The following is a 24,759-nucleotide window of genomic DNA, read 5'->3' on the forward strand; positions in this document are numbered from 1 at the left end:
ACACTGTTTTATTGTCATGGTATTTTAACTAAAGGATATTAAACCCTTGTTTTTTCAGACTACTGAGACAGAGCGTATTCTAATGCAAGACGTTGGATTGGAGGAGCCTGCTCTCACTAATATAGAGGAGGAAGAAGAGGAGGTGGAGGATGGGGAAGAAGCAGGTAAACCATTGCAAATGGTCACGCAAACAGTACAGATACAGTGCCTTCAGAAAGTATTCACACCTCTTGACTTTTCCCACATTTTGTTGTGTTACAGCCTGAATTTAAAATGGATTCAATTGAGATGTTGTGTCACTGGCCTACACACAATACCCCATACTGTCAAAGTGGAAAATTAAAAGCTAAAATGTCTTTAATCATTAAATATTCAACCCATTTGTTATGGCAAGCCTAAATATGTTCATGAGTAAAAAATAAAATGTATGGCCAGACCTGAAAATATTTGTCTAGCAATGATCAACAACCAACTTGACAGAGCTTGAAGAATTGTAAAAAATAAAAATGTGCAAATATTGTACAGTCCAGGTATGTGAAGCTCTTAGAGACTTACCCAGAAAGACTTGCAGCTTTAATCACTGCCAAAAGTGATTCCAACATGTATTGACTCATGGGGTTGAATACTTATGTAATCAATATATACTAGTGTTTTCATCTTCATATACAGTTCCAGTCAAAGGTTTGGACACACCACTCATTCCAGGGCTTTTCTTTATTTTTACAATTTTCAACATTGTAGAATAATAGTGTATACATCAAAACTATGAAACAACACATATGGAATCATGTAGTAACCAAAAAAGTGTTAAACAAATCAAAAAATATTTTATATTTGAGATTCATCAAAGTAGTTACCCTTTGCCTTGATGACAGCTCTGCACATTCTTGGCTACTATCAACCAGCTTCACCTGGAATGCCTTTCCAACAGTCTAGAATGAGTTCCCAAATATGCTGAGCACTTGTTGGCTGCATTTCCTTCACTCTGCAGTCCAACTCATACCAAACCATCTCAATTAGGTTAATGTCGGGTGATTGTGGAGGCCAGGTCATCTGATGCAGCACTCCATCACTCTCCTTTTTGGTCAAATAGCCCTTACACAGCCTGGAGGTGTGTTGGGTCATTGTCCTGTTGAAAAACAAATGATAGTCCCACTAAGAGCAAACCAGATGGGATGGCGTATAGCTGCAGAATGCTGTGGTAGCCATGCTGGTTATGTGTGCCTTGAATTCTAAGTAAATCACTGACCGTGTCACCAGCAAAGCACCATCACACTTCCTCCTCCATGCTTCACCGTGGGAACCACACATGCGATGGTCATCCGTTCACCTACTCTGCGTCTCACAAAGACACGGCAGTTGGAACCAAAAATCTCAAATGTCCATTGCCCATGTTTCTTGGCCCAAGCAAGTCTCTTCTTCTTATTGGTGTCCTTTAGTAGTGGTTTCTTTGCAGCAATTCGACCACGGCCTGATTCGCGCAGTTTCCTCTGAACAGTTGATGTTGAGATGTGTCTGTTACTTGAACTCCTTGAAGCAATTATTTGAACTTATGCTCTGTAGCAGAGGTAACTCTTGGTCTTCCTTTCCTCTGGCGGTCCTCATGAGAGCCAGTTTCATCATAGCGCTTGATGATTTTTGCGACTGTACTTGACTGACCTTCATGTCTTAAAGTAATGATGGACTGTCGTTTCTCTTTGCTTATTTGAGCTGTTCTTGCCATAAAATGGACTTGGTCTTTTACCAAATAGGGCTATCTTCTGTATACCCCCCTACCTTGTCACCTGTTAATTGAAATGCATTCCAAGTGACTGCCTTATGAAGCTGGTTGAGAGAATGCCAAGAGTGTGCAAAGCTGTCATCAAGGCAATGGGTGGCTACTTCGAAGAACCTCAAATGTAAAATATATTTTGATTTGTTTAACACTTTTTTGGTTACTACATTATTCCATGTGTTATTTCATAGTTTTGATGTCTTCACTATTGTTCTACAATGTAGAAAATAGTAAAAATAAAGAAAAACCCTTGAATGAGTAGGTGTATCCTAACCTTTGACTGGTACTGTATGTATATATAATTTTCAAGTCCAAAAATGGATGTAGCAACTACAGATTGCCCCTTTAAGTATATCAAAAGTGTGCGAGTTTGAACAGATATTCATTAGGCCTATGGATAAAAAAAATGATCAGCATGAATTAGATTGGGCAATGAATGACCCATTTTTCACTGGCTGTCCACTGGTTTCAAAAACAATGATTGATAGGCAGCTTAAACTTCTTGAATTCAACCAATTTTGGGTTCACATACACATTTAGATTTGTGAACAGCCATCCACAACAACCACAATCCGTAAGGCGCAAATAGCTATATGAGAGAGCAACAGTGTTATTCACATCAATGCTCAGTGTGAATAACAATAATTACTGATATCCGTATCATCGTAGACTACACCACTGCTGTCATCCTTACTGTCACGGCTGTCGAAAGGATCGGACCAAAGTGCAGCGTGGTTGTAGTTCCACATTTTATTAAATCCGTGAAACTTTGCAAAACTTAAATAACTGAATATACAAAACAACAAACCGTGACGTAGAGAGAAACAAACACTACTCAAAATATAATCACCCACAAAACCCAGGAAGAAAAACCCCTACTTAAATATGATCTCCAATCAGAGGTAACAAGGACCAGCTGCCTCCAATTGGAGATCAACCCCAAAAAAACAACAACATAGAAATAGAAAAACTAGAACTTAAACATAGAAATAGAAAACATAGAAAAACACAAAACACCCTCTGTCACACCCTGACCTACTCTACCATAGAAAATCACATCTTACTATGGTCAGGACGTGACACTTACCTCCAAGCGTTTATTCAAGTTGGATAATCTTTGGATGCTGACAGCAGTTATACCATTGGAAGACATAGCTTGGACTGTAGCCTACAAAAGCCTATTCCTGCTCTTTTCCCGCGATCCATTAAACCCATTTGGTGTGTCATCATAGTGGTCTCTGACTTGTGTTTAGACTCGCTCAGGTGGAACAAACTTAAACTTGCACCTTTTTTCATTGCTGATTTTAATGTCATTGAGAAAACAGAGAAGTGTCAAAGATATGTTTTTGAAAACCTCCTTTCTGAATTTAAAAGTAATTCTTGAAGTAATCATCAAGTTTTTCAAAAGTTTCTGAAATCCGATTACAATATTTTTCCTGGTAACGTAATGGATTAGAGTTACTGTTTTTTTGTAATCCATTACTCCCCAACCCTGCCCACTTTGTAACATCACAAAATGTTGAAAAAGTAAAGGGGTCTGAATACTTTATGAAGGCACTGATGTAACATGTTTGACCATTTTGTTGTGCTCAGTCTGAACATCCAGGAACCATCCACAGTTAGATAAAGGAGTTTATTTGCCCACATGTAGTGCTGCATTGCATTCTGCTTTGTCAGTCATGGGCTTATCTCCAGGGGTTTCCGGACCTCACCATCACATAATGCTTGTTAATCGTGCCCAGCTGTTGGAAATTGGTGCGGATCCAGATTGTTTGATACTCTCCTTTGAGATTGCATTTCTGCTGTGAAGCCCAAATAACATTAGTGAAAATGACATTTTCATAAACAGTATTCTGCAAGTGGAGGAATATCCTGACCTGCGTCATCATTAACCTACCTAGTATGATAGCAGTTTCCTCTGATCCCAGATGTTAGCTGAGATTCTCCCTTTAACAATCAGTCTAATAGTGTTAAATGTAACTGGTTCCCTAATTAATAGAGAATATATTTGTGTGCTTTTTTTGTCATTAGTTAGTGAGGAGATAGTGTGTACCACATGAAATGCCTGGGTCCCTGAAACAGATGGTGGCTGTATTGTTTTTGGTGTGAAATGCAGCAAGGAACATTAGCAGAGGGGATTAAGACGCAGGCAGGAATCCAACAGCATCAGCGCTAACTAATCAGGGTAGGCCGGGGCCCCATGGAGGCAAACATAAAGTATTTTGGACAAGAGATGGAGGGAATAGTCAGCTAATGAAGATGAATGGAGGGATGGAAAGTGGCTGCCCTGGAACTTGAGGCTTGTTTATGAAAGCTTTTCAGAATCTCTGCTGCTTTCAAGGGTGAGGGAGGTGGCCCTATCTGTCCCTGACTACACCAGGGAAACATCACTGATGCACCTCTTTTTCTTAGTAAGGGCCCCTGTATCTGTAATGATCTAAACTCAAAGGGGTCAAGTACTAATATTGTAGATCACTCCTCTCAAGGGATTTTATGATGAGTCTCTAAATGTGTTTGTCAATCAAACTATTTTATAATCTTGGTAATGTCAATTATCTGGGTCAAAATCAATTATATTTTACACTCAACGAGGATAATCATTGCATTTTAGCTTTCTTTTTCTCTACCTTTTGTTATTTGAGCTTATTCATTGCGCTGGTAAGTGGAGCAATCTTTCTATCATATCACATGACCAAGGTGCCTTTCATGCTAGCCCTGCCATTATGGCCATAAAACGCTTGAAATTGATCACACATCCCTGTTAATACAGTTTTTAATAAAACTCTAATGCTAAATAATTGCTTTATTACTGTCACGTATGTGACCAGAACAGTATTTCCTTTGGCTAGATGCTGCTTTAATTTATATGCCAGGTTGACAGTGTCATCTGATAGCTTTTGCAATGGCCTGATATTCCATGATTCAATTACGCGCTCATGGTCCTGGTATACAGGTTAGCTTGTTGGGATTTAATAAGAGAGCTATTAAAAAGATGGATTTCTCTGGGCAAAAAATGTGCAGCTGCTATCTGTTACATATTGTCTGGTTTAGAATGGATTCCAATAAGCACAACACAGATATCCTATTCATCACGGGGACATTGCATGATAAACATCAAAACAAATGCAAAACTGAAAAGGTTCAAATGTAGCAATTATCTCATACGGGCCATGTTATAGAGAAGTTATAACACATCTTATACGGGCTCAGTTATAGAGAAGGTATAACAGATCTCTGGATTTCATTGATAGAGAAAGGGGGATCAGTTATGTTATTGAGCTTCAAAATCATTACAAGTTTGTTGTTGTTCATTTCATCAGTGTACTTACTTGAGAGAATGCAAAGAGTGTGCAAAGCTGTCATCAAGGCAAAGGGTGGCTACATTGAAGAATCTCAAATATAAAATATATTTTGAATTGTTTAACACTTTTTTGGTTACTACATGATTCCATATGTGTTATTTCATAGTTTTGATTTCTTCACAATTATTCTACAATGTAAAAAATAGTAAAAATAAAGAAAAACCCTTTAATGAATAGTTGTGTCCAAACCTTTGACTGGTACTGTATATAACATTCTATTGGTTGCAAGAATTTTGTATAATCATATAAATTGAAAAGTTTTGATTCCAGAAAATGTCTTCCCAACTATTTTGCAATCTATATGGCACAGCTGTACATTTTTTGGTCCTTAAATGAAACTGGTATACTTTTTATTTATCACAATTTTATTTAGCCAATTTTGGTCTTTAATGCAGGGCCGACAGACAAGTTCCTTACTATCTCCCCCTTCCACCTGTCTCTTCCATTTTTGCAGTAATGCTGCAATTATTTGGTTGTAATTTTGAGTAGAGCTGACATTTCAATATATTTTTGTTAGCTGCATGTTTTACATAAATCCACCAGTCCTAGTTATGATATAATTTGCATTATACCTTTTTAATTTTTTAAAATCCCCAAATATTTTTTTTAATCAATTAGTATCCTTGAGTTTAACCATAATATTTGTTGTAATATTTGTTCAGTCTTTTCTGGTGGATTAGATTATGCTCTTTATCCTTACAAAGAGTCACAGCACTGGGACACCAGAAACTTCCCTCTGATATTTCCCAAAGTTCTTCGTATGGTCGGCCCCTAATATCATAACTGTCATTAAAAACACAGTTATACCACACTCTAGGTGTAAAATAAATCAATAGCTAATTCTGTATCCTGCTGTGTTTTGCCTTTGGAGTATACTGTAATATTACTTGAAGACTCGCCATTGAATTGTTGTCCAATAGGAGGAAGAACCTCTGACCACAATGGCTGTTATGTCTCGGCTTATGCAAACTCATTAGCACCATACTGCATTCAGCACTCATTAAATGCTGTGTACAGATAAATATTATGTTTGTGTTCCTTTCACTCTTCCCTCAAAGCTGGGGAGAGTTGGGTGACAGGTGTGGGGGATCTTGCATCTCTTCATATTTATGACTTGGCTGTCCTGTTGGATAGCAGATGGGTTCTTCTGCGAAATGACTGATATTGCCTTCTAGCCGCTGCAGTCTATTCCCCTCTCATTCTTACATTAGAGGTACAGTAGTCTTATCGCAGTGCAAAATTGAATCTGATTCTGCTGCCAAAGACTTATTACAGAGATTCCTGGCTGACTGACACAACTGATTTTGAGAGCTATTTGTAATTTTAATAGACAAGTCCAAACTTGTGTGCCATTAGGAATGACAGTATGTTGTATTCCGTGGCCATTCATGTCTCGTTCACCCAGATGGAGTAAAACCATATGTAGAGACTGGTTTGTGATGTGTGTGCTTGTTTTATCTGCATGCAGAAACAGATGCCTGAATCTGTTCAAGTGTTGAGAGAAATGCACTTATTTCTAAAGAGCCACTTGGAGTGTCTGCGATATGAGTTTATTATATTGCACTATATTATTTTATCTCTTTCTCACACTTCCTCTCTCTGCCATTGTAGTGTTACTGTTAAGGCCTCAAAGCATTATCAGTTGTAGCACGGTAGAGTCCTTGCCTTTCTAAACATTTTGAATGAGTGGGCATTATGTTCATATTCAGGGTTATAACTCTTCAATGTGCTTTGTCATATCTGCTATTCCGTTAGGCTGCTAGAAGGATTATCAGGCTATGACTTATTGTCAGTGATCTGATATACCTCCTCCTCCTCAACACCTCCTTTTTTGATCTGTCTGTATTCATCTCACTGCATTCTCCCTGCATTCTCTCTATCTCTCCCATTCATCTCTCTGCTGATTCATTATTTACCACATAAAAGTGGAGTGAGAAGGTACTCCCAGAATCAAAGTGTGTGTCTTCTATGGCGAGGCAATGGAGAGGGATGTGTTGCGGACCTCGGCGGCGCTGAAGGATGGCACCACTCATCCATTACGCGCTCAGCAGCTGACTGAGCCGCACCGTTCCCAACTGCATTTATCCCTCACGCTTATTCTCCAAAATGGACCTGTCACCAGGAATCGCTGTTTCTCCCAGAAATACAGCATTGTCTCCCAGGGAGGTTTGATTTCTGAAACCTGTCGTCTCTGTTTCAGACACAGGCCTCCTGCAGCAGGACACGGCCAGACAGACTCTGGAGGAGAAGCTACAGCCTAATCTCCATGTGTTGGGGCTTCTCTTCCTCAGCAAGCCTATGAGCCATGCCTTCAACTTCATCCTACTCTTCCAGTTGTAAGTTACACTAATACAGACGACTACAGCTAGCTGCCATATTAAAGAAGTCTAATGACAGAATAACACCACAACTTGGACCATAGGGAAATAAATAAGGCCTAATCAGTGGAGGGAAATGAAACTTAAAAGTGTTCTACAAAGTTAGATTAAGATTAGATTCTAATGGATCACTCAACACATTTCAAATATTCATGAGGAGGTTATAACATGCTCCAATTGTATAGAGGCTTCCTAATTAAACAAACAACATGTATGATACCAAAGCCCAGATACAGCGGTGTCAGGGGGCTTCAGTTACTCCCCTGTACCACATCAACCATGTCCCCTTGCATGTTACTACCCATCGTTTCAATTATCAACATTTGTCACCAGCTCTCTTAGTGTCAGCAGCCTCCCATCCATTATGCCCCATGTTTTACACCTTGAGAAATGTGTTGGCTCTGCAGAAAAGGCCAGCAACTGTCTTTGTGAGAGAGGGGATTTCTCAGAAATACAGACTCATGGCTGGATTCCGTCTACCTGGCCTTAACAGTGTTTATGTCGTACAAACTAGTGCCCATTCGTATTGTCAATTAGTCTGATACTTGGAAGCATTTAACCATTAATAGGAGTCTACTTGGTATTTTTATTCTATGAAAAACATTTCTGCAATTCTGCATTAGAAGGCTTCTCATGTACAAATTGGCCTCAGCATAGTGTTTGTGTGAATCCTTAGCATTTCTTCCTTGAATCCTTGTTCAAATATTGATACAGAATGTGTCTGCTACTGTACCTCCATCATTCTTTCCCTTGGAACATTCTTTATCATGGGTAGTGAATTGACCTTTTTCATATCTATGAATCTAAGCTACGCCTGTGCCTTGTGGGCATATGTGCTGCATCTAATTTGGGCCATGCTTTTCAGTGATGTCATTTAATCTCATGCCTTACTGCATTATTTAATGGTAAGACCCTGTGGGGACCAGCTCATGAATCACACCCTAGCAGGCAGGCTGACATTGTCACAGAGTGGTAAAGTTGTAACTCTGCATACAATGCATTTGGAAAGTATTCAGACCCCTTCCCTTTTTTCCAAATTTTGTTATGTTACAGCCTTACTCTAAAATGTATCAAATACTTTTTCCCCTCACACAATACCCCATAATGATGAAGAAAAGCAGGTTTTTAGAAAAGTTTGCAAATTTATTAAAAATAACAAACAGAAATACCTTAACCTGTCTGGGAACCTGGGACGCTTGCGTCCCACCCTAGTCAACAGCCAGTGGAATCGCGTCGCGCGAAATACAAATTCCTCATAAATGCTATAACTTCAATTTCTCAAACATATGACTATTTTACACCATTTTATAGATACACCTCTCCTGAATCGAACCACGTTGTCCGATTTCAAAAAGGCTTTACAGCAAAAGCAAAACATTAGATTATGTTAGGAAAGTACCCTGCCAAAAATAATCACACTGCCATTTTCAAAGCAACTAGCATGCATCACAAATACCCAAAACACAGCTAAATGCAGCACTAACCTTTGACAATCTTCATCAGATGACACTCCTAGGACATCATGTTACACAATACATGCATTTTTTGTTCGATAAAGTTCATATTTATATATAAAAACAGCATTTTACATCGGCGTGTGACGTTCAGAAAATATTTTCCCTCAAATGCTTCCGGTGAATCAGCGCTAGAATTTACAAAATTACTATTCGAAAACATTGTTAAAATGTAATATTGTCATTCAAAGAATTATAGATTAACATCTCGTGAATGCAACCGCATTGCCAGATTTAAAAATAACTTTACTGGGAAATCACACTTTGCAATAAACGAGGTGCTATGCTCAGAAAAATAGGCTAGGCGATACAGGTTAGCGCCATCTTGGAACCATCTAAAATCAAATATACTATTGTAAATATTCCCTTACCTTTGATTATCTTCATCAGAAGGCACTTCCAGGGATCCCAGGTCTACAACAAATGTAGTTTTGTTCGAAAAAGTTAATAATTTATGTCCCAATAGCTCCTTCTTGTTAGCGCGTTCCGAAGGCTACTGATAATGTACTGAAGCGCGCGGGACTTGTCGTCACTAAAAAGCAAAAAATATATATTTACGTTCGTTCAAACATGTCAAACGTTGTATAACATAAATCTTTAGGGCCTTTTTCAATCAGAGCTTCAATAATATTCAAGCCGGACGATTGCATTGTCTAACGAAATGTTTTGGAACGAGAGGGTAGCCACGGGCGCACGCATCATAGTAGTAATGGCCCTCCCTCTATGACCAACTTTCCAGGCCTCTCGTTCGGTCAGTTTTTACCGGAGAAGACTCAAACCACTTTGTAAAGACTGTTGACATCTAGTGGAAGCCTTAGGAAGTGCTAAATGAATCCTAACTCACGGTGATTCCACTAATCAGATTTCCACTTCCTGCATGGAATGTTCTCAGGTTTTGGCCTGCCATATGAGTTCTGTTATACTCACAGACACCATTCAAACAGTTTTAGAAACTTTAGAGTGTTTTCTATCCAAATCTACTAATTATATGCATATTCTAGTTACTAGGCAGGAGTAGTAACCAGATTAAATCGGGTACGTTTTTTATCCGGCCGTGCAAATACTGCCCCCTAGCCCCAACAGGTTAAAGTAATGATGGACTGTCATTTCTCTTTGCTTATTTGAGCTGTTCTTGCCATAATATGGACTTGGTCTTTTATCATATAGGGCTATCTTCTGTATTCCACCCTTCCCTTGTCACAACACAACTGATTGGCTCAAACAGATTAAGAAGGAAAGAAATTCCACAAATTAACTTTTCCAAGGCCTTCCCTGTGGCTCAGTTGGTAGAGCATGGTTTTTGCAACGCCAGCATGGTGTGTGTTTGATTCCCACGGGGGGCCAGTACAAAGAAATGCATGAAATGTATGCATTCACTACTGTAAGTTGCTCTGGATAAGAGTGTCTGCTAAATTACTAAAATGTAAAATGTAAATGTAACAAGGCACACCTGTTAATTGAAATATATCCCAGGTGACTACCTCAGAAGCTGGTTGAAAGAATGCCAAGAGTGCAAAGCTGACATCAAGGCAATGGGTGGCTACTCTGAATAATCTAATATATAAAATATATTTGGATTTGTTTAGCACTTTTTTGGTTTCTACATGATTCCATATGTGTTATTTCATAGTTTTGATGTCTACAATTAAAGAAAAACCCTTGAATGAGTAGGTGTGTCGAAACTTTTGACTGGTACTGTATGTAAATGTGATATTTCAGTTTAGTATTTTTAATAAATTTGCAAATTGTATTTTTTTTTACTGTTTTTGCTTTGTCATTATGGGCTATTGTGTGTGGATTGATGAGCGGAGAAAAACAATTTAATCAATTTTAGAATAAGTCTGTAATGTAACAAAATGTGGAAAAAGTCATGGGGTCTGAATTTCCGAATTAACTATAGATGTCCCCCCTTACACAGGCACACACACACACACACACACACACACACACACACACACACACACACACACACACACACACACACACACACACACACACACACACACACACACATACATACATACATATACGGTGCCTTTAGAAAGTATTCATACCCCTTGACTTAATCCACATTTTGTTGTTACAGCCTGAATTCAAAATGGATTGAATATATTTTTGTTTCTCAGTCACCTACATACAATACCCCATAATGACAAAGTGAAAACATGTTTTTAGAAGTTTGGGCATTTATTGAAAAGGAAATACAGAAATATCTAATTTACTTAAGTATTCACACCCCTGAGTCAATACTTTGTAGAAGCACCTTTGGCAGCGATGACAGCTGTGAGTCTTTCTGGGTTAGTCTCTAAGAGCTTTCCACATCTGGATTGTGCAACATTTGCCCATTATTCTTTTTAAAATTCTTCAAACTCTGTCAAATTGGTTGTTGATCATTGCTAGACAACCATTTTCAGGTCTTGCCATAGATTTTCAAGTAGATTTAATACGAAACTGTAACTCGGCCACTCAGGAACATTCACTGCCTTCTTGATGAGCAACTCCATTGTATATTTGGCCTTGTGTTATAGGTTATTGTTCTGCTGAAAGGTGAATTGATCTCCGAGTGTCTAGTGCAAAGCAGACTGAACCAGGTTTTCCTCTAGGATTTTGCCAGTGCTTAGCTCCATTCCTTTTCTTTTTTATCCTGAAAAACTCCCCAGTCCTTAATGATTACAAGCATACCCATAACATGATGCAGCCATCACTATGCTTGAAAATATGGAGAGTGGTATTGAGTAATGTGTCGTATTGGATTTGCCCCAAACATAACACTTTGTATTCAAGACAAAAAGTGATTTGCTTTGCCACATTGTTTTGCAGTATTGCATTAGTGCCTTGTTGCAAACAGGATGCATGTTTTGGAATATTTTTTATAGTGTACAGGCTTCCTATTTTCACTCTGTCAATTAGGTTAGTATTTTGGGGTAACTACAATGTTGTTGATCCATCCTCAGTTTTCCCCTATCACAGCCATTAAACTCTGTAACTGTTTTAAAGTCACCATTGGCCTCATGGTGAAATCCCTGAGCGGTTACTTTCCTCTCCGGCAACTTAGTTAGGAAGGATGCGTGCATCTTTGTAGTGACTGGGTGTATTGATACACAATCCATAGTGTAATTAATAACTTCACCATGCTCAAAGAGATATTCAGTGTCTACTTTAAAAAAAAATGTATCTACCAATTGGTGCCCTTTTTTGTGAGGGATTGGAAAACATCCCTGGTCTTTGTGGTTGAATCTGTGTTTGAAATTCACTGCCCGACTGAGGGACGTTACTGACAATTGTGTGTGTGAGGTACAGAGATGAGGTAGTCATTCAAAAATCTTGTTAGCCCCATAAGGTCAACGTCTGGGCTCCCATGGAAATGACATTTGCATAATTCAAAATTCCCCCCAAAATCTGTAAATTTAAGCTAGAGATACAGTTGAAGTTGGAAGTTTACATACACCTTAGCCAAATACATTTAAACTCAGTTTTTCACAATTCCTGACATTTAATCCTAGTAAACATTCCCTGTTTTAGGTCAGTTAGGATCACCACTTTATTTTGAGAATGTGAAAAGTCAGAATAATAATAGAGAGAATGATTTATTTCAGATGTTATTTCTTTCATCACATTCCCAGTTGGTCAGAAGTTTACATACACTCAATTAGTATTTGGTAGCATTGCCTTTAAAATGTTTAACTTGGGTCAAACGTTTCGGGTAGCCTTGCACAAGCTTCGCATAATAAGTTAGGTGAATTTTGGCCCATTCCTCCTGACAGAGCTGGTGTAACTTAGTCAGGTTGTAGGCCTCCTTGCTCGCACACGCTTTTTCAGTTCTGCCCACAAATTTTCTATAGGATTGAGGTCAGGGCTTTGTGATGGCCACTCCAATACCTTGACTTTGTTGTCCTTAAGCCATTTTGCCACAAGTATGCTTGGGGTCATTGTTCATTTGGAAGACCCATTTGTGACCAAGCTTTAACTTCCTGACTGATGTCTTGAGATGTTGCTTCAATATATCCACATCATTTTCCTCCTTCATGATGCCATCTATTTTGTGAAGTGCACCAGTCCCTCCTGCAGCAAAGCACCCCCACAACATGATGCTGCCACCCCCGTGCTTCACGGTTGGGATGGTGTTCTTCGGCTTGCAAGCCTCCCCTTTTTCCTCCAAACGTAACAATGGTCATTATGGCCAAACAATTCTATTTTTGTTTCATCAGACCAGAGGACATTTCTCCAAAAAGTACAATCTTTGTCCCCATGTGCAGTTGCAAACCGTAGTCTAGCTTTTTTATGGCGGTTTTGGAGCAGTGGCTTCATCCTTGCTGAGCGGCCTTTCAGGTTAGGTCGATATAGGACTTGTTTTACTGTGGATATAGATACTTTTGTACCTGTTTCCTCCAGCATCTTCACAAGGTCCTTTGCTGTTGTTCTGGGATTGATTTGCATTTTTTGTACCAAAGTACATTCATCTCTAGGAGACAGAACGCGTCTCCTTCCTGAGCGGTATGACGACTGCGTGGTCCCATGGTGTTTATACTTGCGTACTATTGTTTGTACAGATGAACGTGGTACCTTCAAGCATTTGGAATTGCTCCCAAGGATGAACCAGACTTGTGGAGGTCTACAATTTATTTCTGAGGTCTTGGCTGATTTCTTTTGATTTTCCCATGATGTCAAGCAAAGAGGCACTGAGTTTGAAGGTAAGCCTTGAAATACATCCACAGGTACACCTCCAATTGACTCAAATGATGTCAATTAGCCTATCAGAAGCTTCTAAAGCCATTACATAATTTTTAAAGACACAGTCAACTTAGCGTATGTAAACTTCTGACCCACTGGAATTGTGATACAGTGAATTATAAGTGAAATAATCTGTCTGTAAACAATTGATGGAGAAATGACTTGTGTCATGCACAAAGTAGATGTCCTAACCGACTTGCCAAAACTATAGTTTGTTCACATGAAATTTGTGGAGTGGTTGAAAAACGAGTTGTAATGTCTCCAACCTGTGTATGTAAACTTCCGACTTCAACTGTATCTACCATCTCAATCCACCGCATCTGCCTATGTTGCACTTCCACATTAGTTGGGTTTTGTTCACAATCCACCTATATGTACTCACTCTCTCTCTCTGTGGTTCCAATTCCTTTGGTAACACAGAATCCACAGATCCTCCTAGATCCTTTTCCATTGGGCCCCACATCTCTGGTTCCAGTTCTGTAAGGGTCAGGAGTAATGTTAAACAGTCTGAGAAAGGTGTCTGGCTGCCAAGCCTGCAATTGAATATGCAGATGAGTTCGATGGCTGCCTGGTACTCATTAAGAGGAGACCAGGACAGGAAGTGTGTTAGCTGCTGGCCTGCTAATTGCCACCAGTCAGGGATTTACTGTTAACCTGTTGAGGACAGACGTTCCGCTAGCGGAACGAACCCCTAGCCAACAGCCAATGGCATCGCACGGCGTGAAATACAAAACCAACTAAAATACCACAATTCAATTTTCTCAAACAATCAACTATTTTACACCATTTTAAAGATAAGACTCTCGTTAATCTAACCACATTGTCCGATTTCAAAAAGGCTTTACAGCGAAAGCAAAACATTAGATTATGTTAGGAGAGTACATAGACACAAATAATCACACAGCCATTTTTCAAGCAAGCATATATGTCACATAAACCCAAACCACAGCTAAATGCAGCACTAACCTTTGATGATCTTCATCAGATGACACACCTAGGACATTATGTTATACAATACATGCATGTTTTGTTCAATCAAGTTCATATTTATATCAAAAACCAGCTTTTTACATTAGCATGTGATGTTCAGACCTAGCATACCCACCGCAAACTTCCGGGGAATTTACTAAATTACTCACGATAAACGTTCACAAAATACATAACAATTATTTTAAGAATTATAGATACAGAACTCCTTTATGCAATCGCGGTGTCAGATTTTAAAATAGCTTTTCGGCGAAAGCACATTTTGCAATATTCTGAGTACATAGCTTGGCCATCACGGCTAGCTATTTTGACACCCACCAAGTTTGGGACAACCTAAACTCAGAATTACTATTAGAAAAATTGGATTACCTTTGCTGTTCTTCATCAGAATGCACTCCCAGGACTTCTACTTCAACAACAAATGTTGTTTTGGTTCCAAATAATCCATAGTTATATTCAAATAGCTCCGTTTTGTTCGTGCGTTCAGGTCACTATCCGAAGGGTGACGCGCGAGCGCATTTCGTGACAAAAAAATTCTAAATATTCCATTACCCTACTTAGAAGCATGTCAAACGCTGTTTAAAATCCTTTTTTCTCGTAAAATAGCGATAATATTCCAACCGGGCAACGTTGTATTCATTCAAAGGCTGAAAGAAAAAAATGGAGTAGTCTCATGACCGCGCATCTCCAGTGTCACTGTCCCCAGGCTGACCACTTACAAATTCTCCTGCTGTTCTTCGCCCAGAGACAGCAGACACCCCATTCCACTTTCTGCCGGCTTTAGAGAGCCAATGGAAGCCTTAGAACGTGTCACGTTACAGCACAGTTGCTGTATTTTCGATAGAGATGCAACAGAAGGACAACAAATTGTCAGACAGGGCACTTCCTGTATGGAATCTTCTCAGGTTTTGGCCTGCCATATGAGTTCTGTTATACTCAAAGACACCATTCAAACAGTTTTAGAAACTTTAGAGTGTTTCTATCCAAATCTACTAATTATATGCATATTCTAGTTTCTGGGCAGGAGTAGTAACGAGATTAAATCGGGTACGTTTTTTATCCGGCCGTGAAAATACTGCCACCTATCCCAAAGAAGTTAAACACTATTATTGCACACAGACTGAGTCCATTTCACTTTACTGTTCTTTTGATAATGTTTGATCCACACAGAAAACACAATGTTTTATATTTTATAGCCTCAGGTTTGAACATTTGTTATTTGATTATTGAAAACATACTGTCGTGTCTGACTATGATAAAATTATATGACATGCTATTTTATCAAATCGATTACCTACCGTTTAATTGATTACGTGATTGAATTAAACCATGCAACAATTAAACCATTAATAACCTGGGGCACCATGGAAGCATTAATTTATATAGAGCGGTTATCTCCCGAATCCACTCTCTTAAAGATCTGAAGATCTTTTATATCAATAGCAGTGAATTATTAATCGTCACCTCGATCGGTCTCATTCTGATATTCGTAAGTACTTGGTTATCTGCACGAACCCTAGCTAATAAGTTGAATCAGCAATACACAAATTGGCTTAATTATTTATTTACTAAATACCTAAATAATCACACAGATTTACATATATATACACAGGATAGATCACACATCGATTACTAATCATGTCATGAAAAGCTCCTAGTGGGCTAACCTGATATGATGGCTGGTTACACAAAGGAAGGGGGTTGGGTTTGAATAAAAGAGCGGGAAGACTGAGGGATTCTAATAACCGCCCATTTGGAAAAGGAAAATGCAAGATATATATATTTACTCTGAGCTGCGCATCGATAGATGGGTCGAAGATGGAAGACTGGTTTACCCAGCAGAGATCACCATTGTCCTTTGAAGAATCTTTCTGGTTGTAGTGTTGTAGAGCGGATACGTTAAAGTACCCTGTTGTTCTTCTGAGATTGTTTGTCCTTTCCAAGGCCACGTATGTTTACAGCTGCAGCTGATAACTCAACGACTAGGATGTATCACTTCTTTAGTGAATAACCGTTCAAAGTTCAGACCAAGTTGCCATAAGCAGCTCGCGCTGTATTCTGGCTGGTTTAGTCAAAATTCACCATTCCAGCGTGGTGGTTGTCACCTCCACGTTGAAATTTGCCCTTTTAAGCTTTAGGACAACAGTCCTAACATTTCTGGAACTAAATGTTAATTTCGTTAGGTTGTAGTTGAAATTAGCACTTTTTAAACGTATAGACACCAGTCCTCACATCATCGGGAATTAAGGTTGACTTCCGTCAACGGGCTTTTGTACTGGGGGAGATAAAGGCGTGTTTCATAGTTCTCAACCAATGTCTGTTCACCTGAGCGTGGCCACTGAGTGAGTGTAATTTAATTATGAAAACAATTCTCTCATTTAGAAGCTAAAATTACATTTCATCTTTTCACAAATAGTTTCATATTTAAACATTTAAATTGCACAACAATTCCATGTGAATCTGATAACTAGAATGTGTAGGCTTTCCAAGATACAATTTATGTCGTCCTATCATCAGATATAATGTGCCAGACACCAACTGATCTGACATCATATTCTTTAAGTAAAAATGGACACTTTCAACTGGTTGAGAAAGAGAAATATTGTTCCATTCCCCAACCTTTTTATGTTACCATAACTCTCACCATGTTAACAAAGGGCTTTCCAAGAGTCCATTCTGTAGAGTGGAGAGAAAAGGGGAAAGGTGTCACCCAACAGGGCAACGTCATGACAATATGGTAGAGTTATTTTCAATTAATGTTGAGAATAATGAAGGGATACACAGTATAAAGCCTACCTTAGTTACCTCTATTATGTGTATTGTTCTGTTCATCCTGATGAGTCCTCATTCACAATATAAACGTTTCAATGTCTCAACAAATAAGACCAGTTCAGACCCTCAGACAGACATTACAGACATTCTGTATATTACATTGAAGCACATTTCTTCTCAAGGTTTTTGCCATCTGTGCTCTTGAAAATCATTGTAATGTTTCTTAACAGCAATAGCTTGTCTATTATAGTGTGGTCTCTACAAAATAGTATATTGTGAATATGAACCATTTCCTTCTTTGGATGAGTTGCATTGTTTCTCATCCCCACTGCTGTCCATGGTGATGGCTGATAAGGGGTGAGTGTTCTGTTGAAAAATGGCTGCTATACATCCCCTATAGGTGCTACACATTGGTGGTGGATGGGGTAGGGAAAGGGAGATACCTAGTCAGTTGTACAACTGAATGCCTTCACATTTAACCCAACCCCTCTGAATCAGAGAGGTGAGAGAGGTTGCCTTAATCGACATCCATGGTGCCCGGGGAACAATGGGTTAACTGCCTTGCTCAGGGGCAAAACGACAGATTTTTACCTTGTGAGGTAGCTGTCATATATAGTGGTTCCTCAATTTAAAGTTTTGAGTTTATACCGCAGCGGGATTGTGGTGTAGTACGGTACATTGCATCACCGCAACGGGGAGTTAGGAGGCTGATTATGCTTTTGGGTTCCAGGGTTCTTACAGTGTTATGTCCTGAATGTGACCCATTTATTTTTGGATGCAATGTTCAGACATTCACAGAAGTGGTGACAGAATAACACAATCATCCAAACCGGAAAATGTGGGCTACATTAGTCCTAGCGCTAACTGAGGAAATATTGACCTAACACAAGCAGTCATATTTAGCTAGCTTTCGGTTGACAAAAAATATAATATGAATTAGCTAATATAAATGACTATTTACAATTCATCACATCATGGGTGAGCTCACCATTGATCTAAATAATTGAGTAAAAATCTAAATTATCTGACAATGGGTAGTTTGTGCGCGCCGCCATGTTTGTTTTTTCAGGTCAACCAAAGATAAGAAGAGGAGACAAGAAGTTTGGTCAGTTTGCAGTATGTATGTTGAAGGGGGTGTGTCGTCTACCATCATTAACCTCTCTAGGGCAGGCGGGACGAATTCGTCCCACCTACGTAACAGCCAGTTGAATCCTGTGGCGCGATTTTCAAATACCTTAAAAATCCTATTACTTCAATTTCTCAAACATATGACTATTTTACAGCTATTTAAAGACAAGACTCTCGTTAATCTAACCACACTGTCCGATTTCAAAAAGGCTTTACAACGAAAGCAAAACATTAGATTATGTCAGCAGAGTACCAAGCCAGAAATAATCAGACACCCATTTTTCAAGCTAGCATATAATGTCACAAAAACCCAGAAGACAGCTAAATGCAGCACTAACCTTTGATGATCTTCATCAGATGACACACCTAGGACATTATGTTATACAATACATGCATGTTTTGTTCAATCAAGTAAATATTCCATTACCGTACTTCGAAGCATGTCGTCCGCTGTTTAAAATCAATTTTTATGCAATTTATCTCGTAAAAAAGCGATAATATTCCGACCGTGAATCTCCTTTTCGGCAAACAGAGGAAAAAACACAAAGACGGGGGCGACCAGTGCACGCGCCTAATGCCCATTGTCCCTTGATCGGCCACTTGAGAAAGGTGATAATGTGTTTCAGCCTGGGGCTGGGGTGACGACATTCAGGTTTTTCCGGGGCTTTGAGAGCCTATTGGAGCCGTGGGAAGTGTCACGTTACCGCAGAGATCCTTTGTAATTGAATGAGATGTCAAAGAAAGACAATAAATGGTCAGACAGGCCACTTCCTGTAAAGGAATCTCTCAGGTTTTGATCTGCCATTTGAGTTCTGTTATACTCACAGACACCATTCAAACAGTTTTAGAAACTTTGGAGTGTTTTCTATCCAAAGCCAATAATTATATGCATATTCTAGTTACTGGGCAGGAGTAGTAACCAGATTAAATCGGGTACGTTTTTTATCCAGCCGTGTCAACACTGCCCCCTAGCCCTAACAGGTTAACTTCCCTTCATTCACTTCCAGAAGTTTACTCGAAAGATGAGTGAACCATCCCTCACCTCATTTGTTATAATATATTTGGTCTGCCAGAGGTTTACGTGACACCCAGAATGCATTGTAAAATGTCAACAAACATGGCGCCACACATAGCTGGCAAATAGCTAGCATTAACTCATCATAATCAGTACAACCTTCAAAAAGGTATTTTACACACATCATGTGTTCATTACAATCTATGCCAGAATCGGAATGCATGATTTGTCACCAGTACTTGAAAACGTGAATGAAACTGTAATACATTATGCTCCATACATACATACGGTATGCCAAAGTAGAAACGACAACACGATATACAGAAAATAAGGCACTTACTTTGATAGGAGCGCACACATGTCCAAAGTTATTATTTGTAAGGAAAACAACAATGAAGGCAATGTGAGCGCCAGCCAGAAAATGTGCCAGGGGGAAAGAGTTTGTGCTAGACTGCACAATTGTCTGCATACTTGATCTGGGGAAACACTGGGGAGGTGCTTGGGCTCTCATTGAAGAGAGAAGTTTGTCAGGTTCTGTAACGGCTGTCGTTGGGAATAGAGGATCAAAACGCAGCAGGAATGTGGATGCTCATCTTGTTATTTATTTTAAATAAAGAGAACACCAAAATAACAAAACGAAGAACGCACAAACAACAAAACAGTCTTGTCAGGCTCACTCAGGCAAAACAAGAAACAATCTCCCACAACACCAAACCAAACAATTACCCATATATAGGACTCTCAATCAGAGGCAACGAGAAAGCACCTGCCTCCAATTGAGAGTCCAACCCCCATCAACCTAAACATAGAAATACAACAAACCAGAAAGAACATAGAAATACAAAACATAGAACATAGACCAAAACCCGGAAATAATAAATCAAACACCCTACTACATACACCAATCCCGCTAAACTAGGGAGGGAAGGGAGGGTGGCTGCCGTCAACGACGGCACTTGTGCTACACCCCCCTGCCCAACCCACCTAAACTGGAGGTGGTTCCGGCTCAGGCCTACTGCCCTCCAGACTGCAGACAGACTTGCTCAGTTCCGGGCCGTAGGCAGACTCCCATCGTTCCGGATCGTAGGCAGACCCATTCCGTTCCAGATCGTAGGCAGACCCATTCCATTCCATGCTGTAAGCAGACTCATTTTGTACACAGTTAATCACATTTAGTTCCGGATCATCAACAGACTTACTCAGTTCCGGGTTGCTGATAGACTCCCTTAGTTCCGGGTCATAGGCAGACTCACCCGGTTCTGGGTCACAGGCAGACCCCTTCGGTTCCGGGTCGCAGGCAGACCCCTTCGGTTCTGGGTCACAGGCAGATTCCCTTGGTCCCGGGTCACAGGCAGACCCCTTCCGTTCCGGGTCACAGGCAGACCCCTTCGGTTCTGGGTCGCAGGCAGACACCCTCGGTTCCGGGTCACAGGCAGGCTCCCTCGGTTCCGGGTCACAGGCAGACCCCTTTGGTTCCGGGTCGCAGGCAGACCCCTTTGGTTCCGGGTCACAGGCAGACCCCCTCGGTTCCGGGTCACAGGCAGGCTCCCTCGGTTACGGGTCACAGGCAGACTCCCTCGGTTCCGGGTCACAGGCAGACTCCCCCGGTTCCGGGTCACAGGCAGGCTCCCTCGGTTCCGGGTCACAGGCAGACCCCTTCCGTTCCGGGTCGCAGGCAGACCCCTTCGGTTCTGGGTCGCAGGCAGACACCCTCGGTTCCGGGTCACAGGCAGGCTCCCTCGGTTCCGGGTCACAGGCAGACCCCTTTGGTTCCGGGTCGCAGGCAGACCCCTTTGGTTCCGGGTCACAGGCAGACCCCCTCGGTTCCGGGTCACAGGCAGGCTCCCTCGGTTCCGGGTCACAGGCAGACTCCCTCGGTTCCGGGTCACAGGCAGACTCCCCCGGTTCCGGGTCACAGGCAGGCTCCCTCGGTTCCGGGTCACAGGCAGACCCCTTCCGTTCCGGGTCACAGGCAGACCCCTTTGGTTCCGGGTCGCAGGCAGACCCCTTTGGTTCCGGGTCACAGGCAGACCCCCTCGGTTCCGGGTCACAGGCAGGCTCCCTCGGTTCCCGGGTCACAGGCAGACTCCCTCGGTTCCGGGTCACAGGCAGACTCCCCCGGTTCCGGGTCACAGGCAGGCTCCCTCGGTTCCGGGTCACAGGCAGACTCCCTCGGTTCCGGGTCACAGGCAGACTCCCTCGGTTCCGGGTCGCAGGCAGTCTCCCTCGGTTCCGGACTAGACACTGTTGCCGGATACTCTAGACTGCACACTGTTGCCGGATACTCTGGACTGCACACTGTTGCCGGATACTCTGGACTGCACACTGTTGCCGGATACTCTGGACTGCACACTGTTGCAGGATACTCTGGACTGCACACTGTTGCCGGATACTCTGGACTGCACACTGTTGCCGGATACTCTGGACTGCATGCTGGTGCGGGAGCGGGAACATGACGAGTCGGACTGGGCTGACGCACTGGACCATAGAGGCGTACTGGCGGTCTCGAGCGCAGAACTGGCATCGCTCTTACTGGCTGGATGCCCACTTCCCCCTGGTAAATGCGGGGCACTGGTACTGCGCATACCGGCCTAAAAATACTTGGCCTCGCCACAGTACCCATTACCCCGAAGCACGGGACCTGTCCAGTCACTGGTTGCCCAAAAAAGGTACGGGGATTTGGCCTGGGGCTCACTCCTCGCCCAGCCAAACTACCCGTGTGCCCCCCCTCAAAAAAATCTTCGGGCTGCCTCTCGCGCTCCCTTAAATCCTCCACAGCCCTGGAAATGCCTATCCTCAACTCTGCCCATGTCTCCTTTTCCCGACAGTCCATATCATATTCCCATCGCTCCCTTCTCCGCTGCTTGGTCCTTTTGTAGTGGGAGATTCTGTAACGCTCCTCTTCGTCTGAAGATATGGAGAAATCGCTGTCGGAAAAAGTGGACCAATACGCAGCGGGTTGCGTGCTCATCATATTTTATTTTAATGTGAACACCAAGAAAAAACAAGAAACAATAGACCGACAGGAACAGTTTAGCAGGCTAACATAAAGCAGTGCTAAATCAACAACCCACAAACCCCAGGTGAAAAACACACTCCTAATATATGACTCCCAATCAGGAACAACGATAACCAGCTGTTCCTGATCGGGAGCCACACAGACCAACAGACATACTTGAAAAACCATTCAACACAAACTTCTTCTGCCACGTCCTGACCAAAATACTACACAACTACTCCCTCTGCTGGTCAGGACGTGACAGGTTCAGAAAAGCCTCAAACAAAAATTGTCCGCAACTGTGAAATGGGCTACTTCTATCTGAATTAATGAGGAGGCGGAACACACCTCAATTCAAACCGTTCTTAGAAAATAAAACTTGTCAGAAAATAATTTATAATTGACAAGATGAAATATAGCCTAAAGATAATTAGCAGTCAGCATGTGTCTTGGTTTGAGGGCAGTGCAGGTTAACTATCCTGTGAGTGCATTCTGACATCATCCGCATAAAAAAACTCAAGCTGGGGCGACTATTTGAGATATTTGGAACTCACAGGTGAAAATGTTAAAAAGCATGATCATTACACAAGGTCACTCTAAAATGAGCAGTTGTCACACAACACAATGCCACAGATGTCTCAAGATTTGAGGGAGCATGTTGACTGCAGGAATGTCCACCAAATCAAATCAAATTCTATTGGTCACATACACTTGGTTAGCAGATGTTAATGCGAGTGTAGCGAAATGCTTGTTCTTCTAGTTCCGATCGTGCAGTAATATCATCTAACAGTCATCTAACAATTTCACAACAACTACCTTATACACACAAGTGTAAAGGAATAATTAAGAAGATGTACATATAAATATATGGATGAGCGATGGCCGAACGGCATAGGCAAGATGCAGTAGATGGTATAGAGTACAGTATATACATATGGGATGAGTAATGTAGGGTATGTAGACATTATATAAAGTGGCATTGTTTAAGTGACTAGTGATACATTTATTACATCCAATTTTTTATAATTAAAGTGGCTAGAGATTGAGTCTGTATGTTGGCAGCAGCTACTCAGTGTTAGAGATGGTTGTTTAACAGTCCGATGGCCTTGAGATAGAAGCTGTTTTTCAGTCTCTCGGTCCCAGCGTTGATGCACCTGTACTGATCTCGCCTTCTGGATGATAGCGGGGTGAACAGGCAGTGGCTCGGGTGGTTGTTGTCCTTGATGATCTTTTTGGCCTTCCTGTGACATCGGGTGGTGTAGGTGTCCTGAAGGGCAGGTAGTTTGCCCCCGGTGATGCGTTGTGCAGACCTCACTACCCTCTGGAGAGCCTTACTGTTGTGGGCGGAGCAGTTGCCGTACCAGGCGGTGATACAGCCCGACAGGATGCTCTCGATTGTGCATCTGTATAAGTTTGTGAGTGTTTTCGGTGACAAGCCAAATTCTTCAGCTTCCTGAGGTTGAAGAGGCGCTGTTGCGTCTTTTTCACCACGCTGTCTGTGTGGGTGGACCATTTCAGTTTGTCCGTGATGTCTACGCCGAGGAACTTAAAACTTTCCACCTTCTCCACTACTGTCCCGGCGATGTGGATAATTAGCACCCTCTGCTGTTTCCTGAAGTCCACGATCATCTCCTTTGTTTTGTTGACGTTGAGTGTGAGGTAATTTTCCTGACACCACACTCCGAGGGCCCTCACCTCCTCACTGTAGGCCGTCTTTTCGTTGTAGGTAATAAAGCCTACCACTGTAGTGTCGTCTGCAAACTTGATGATTGAGTTGGAGATGTGCATGGCATCGCAGTCATGGGTGAACAGGGAGTACAGGAGAGGGCTGAGAACGCACCCTTGTGGGGCCCCAGTGTTGAGGATCAGCGGGGTGGAGATGTTGTTTCCTACCCTCACCACCTGGGGGCGGCCCGTCAGAAAGTCCAGGACCCAGTTGCACAGGGCGGGGTCGAGACCCAGGGTCTCGAGCTTAATGACGAGTTTGGAGAGTACTATGGTGTTGAATGCTGAGCTGTAATCGATGAACAGCATTCTTACATAGGTATTCCTCTTGTCCAGTTGAGTTAGGGCAGTGTGCAGTTTAATTGCGATTGCGTC

The 24,759-nt window shown here is 41.5% G+C and overlaps 1 protein-coding gene across 1 annotated transcript in view; it reads left to right on the forward strand.

Annotated features, from left to right (window-relative positions):
• Window positions 1-24,759, forward strand: part of si:ch211-51h4.2 (uncharacterized) — a 107,974-nt gene that overhangs the window by 3,130 nt on the left and 80,085 nt on the right. The window contains exons 5-6 of the mRNA XM_014216738.2: window positions 59-164; window positions 7,337-7,472. Coding sequence (XP_014072213.2) covers window positions 59-164; window positions 7,337-7,472 — 242 coding nt within the window. The remainder of the gene's footprint in view (window positions 1-58; window positions 165-7,336; window positions 7,473-24,759) is intronic.

Source organism: Salmo salar, chromosome ssa10, assembly GCF_905237065.1.
Source record: "Salmo salar chromosome ssa10, Ssal_v3.1, whole genome shotgun sequence".
In the NCBI taxonomy this organism is placed as follows: Eukaryota; Metazoa; Chordata; class Actinopteri; order Salmoniformes; family Salmonidae; genus Salmo; species Salmo salar.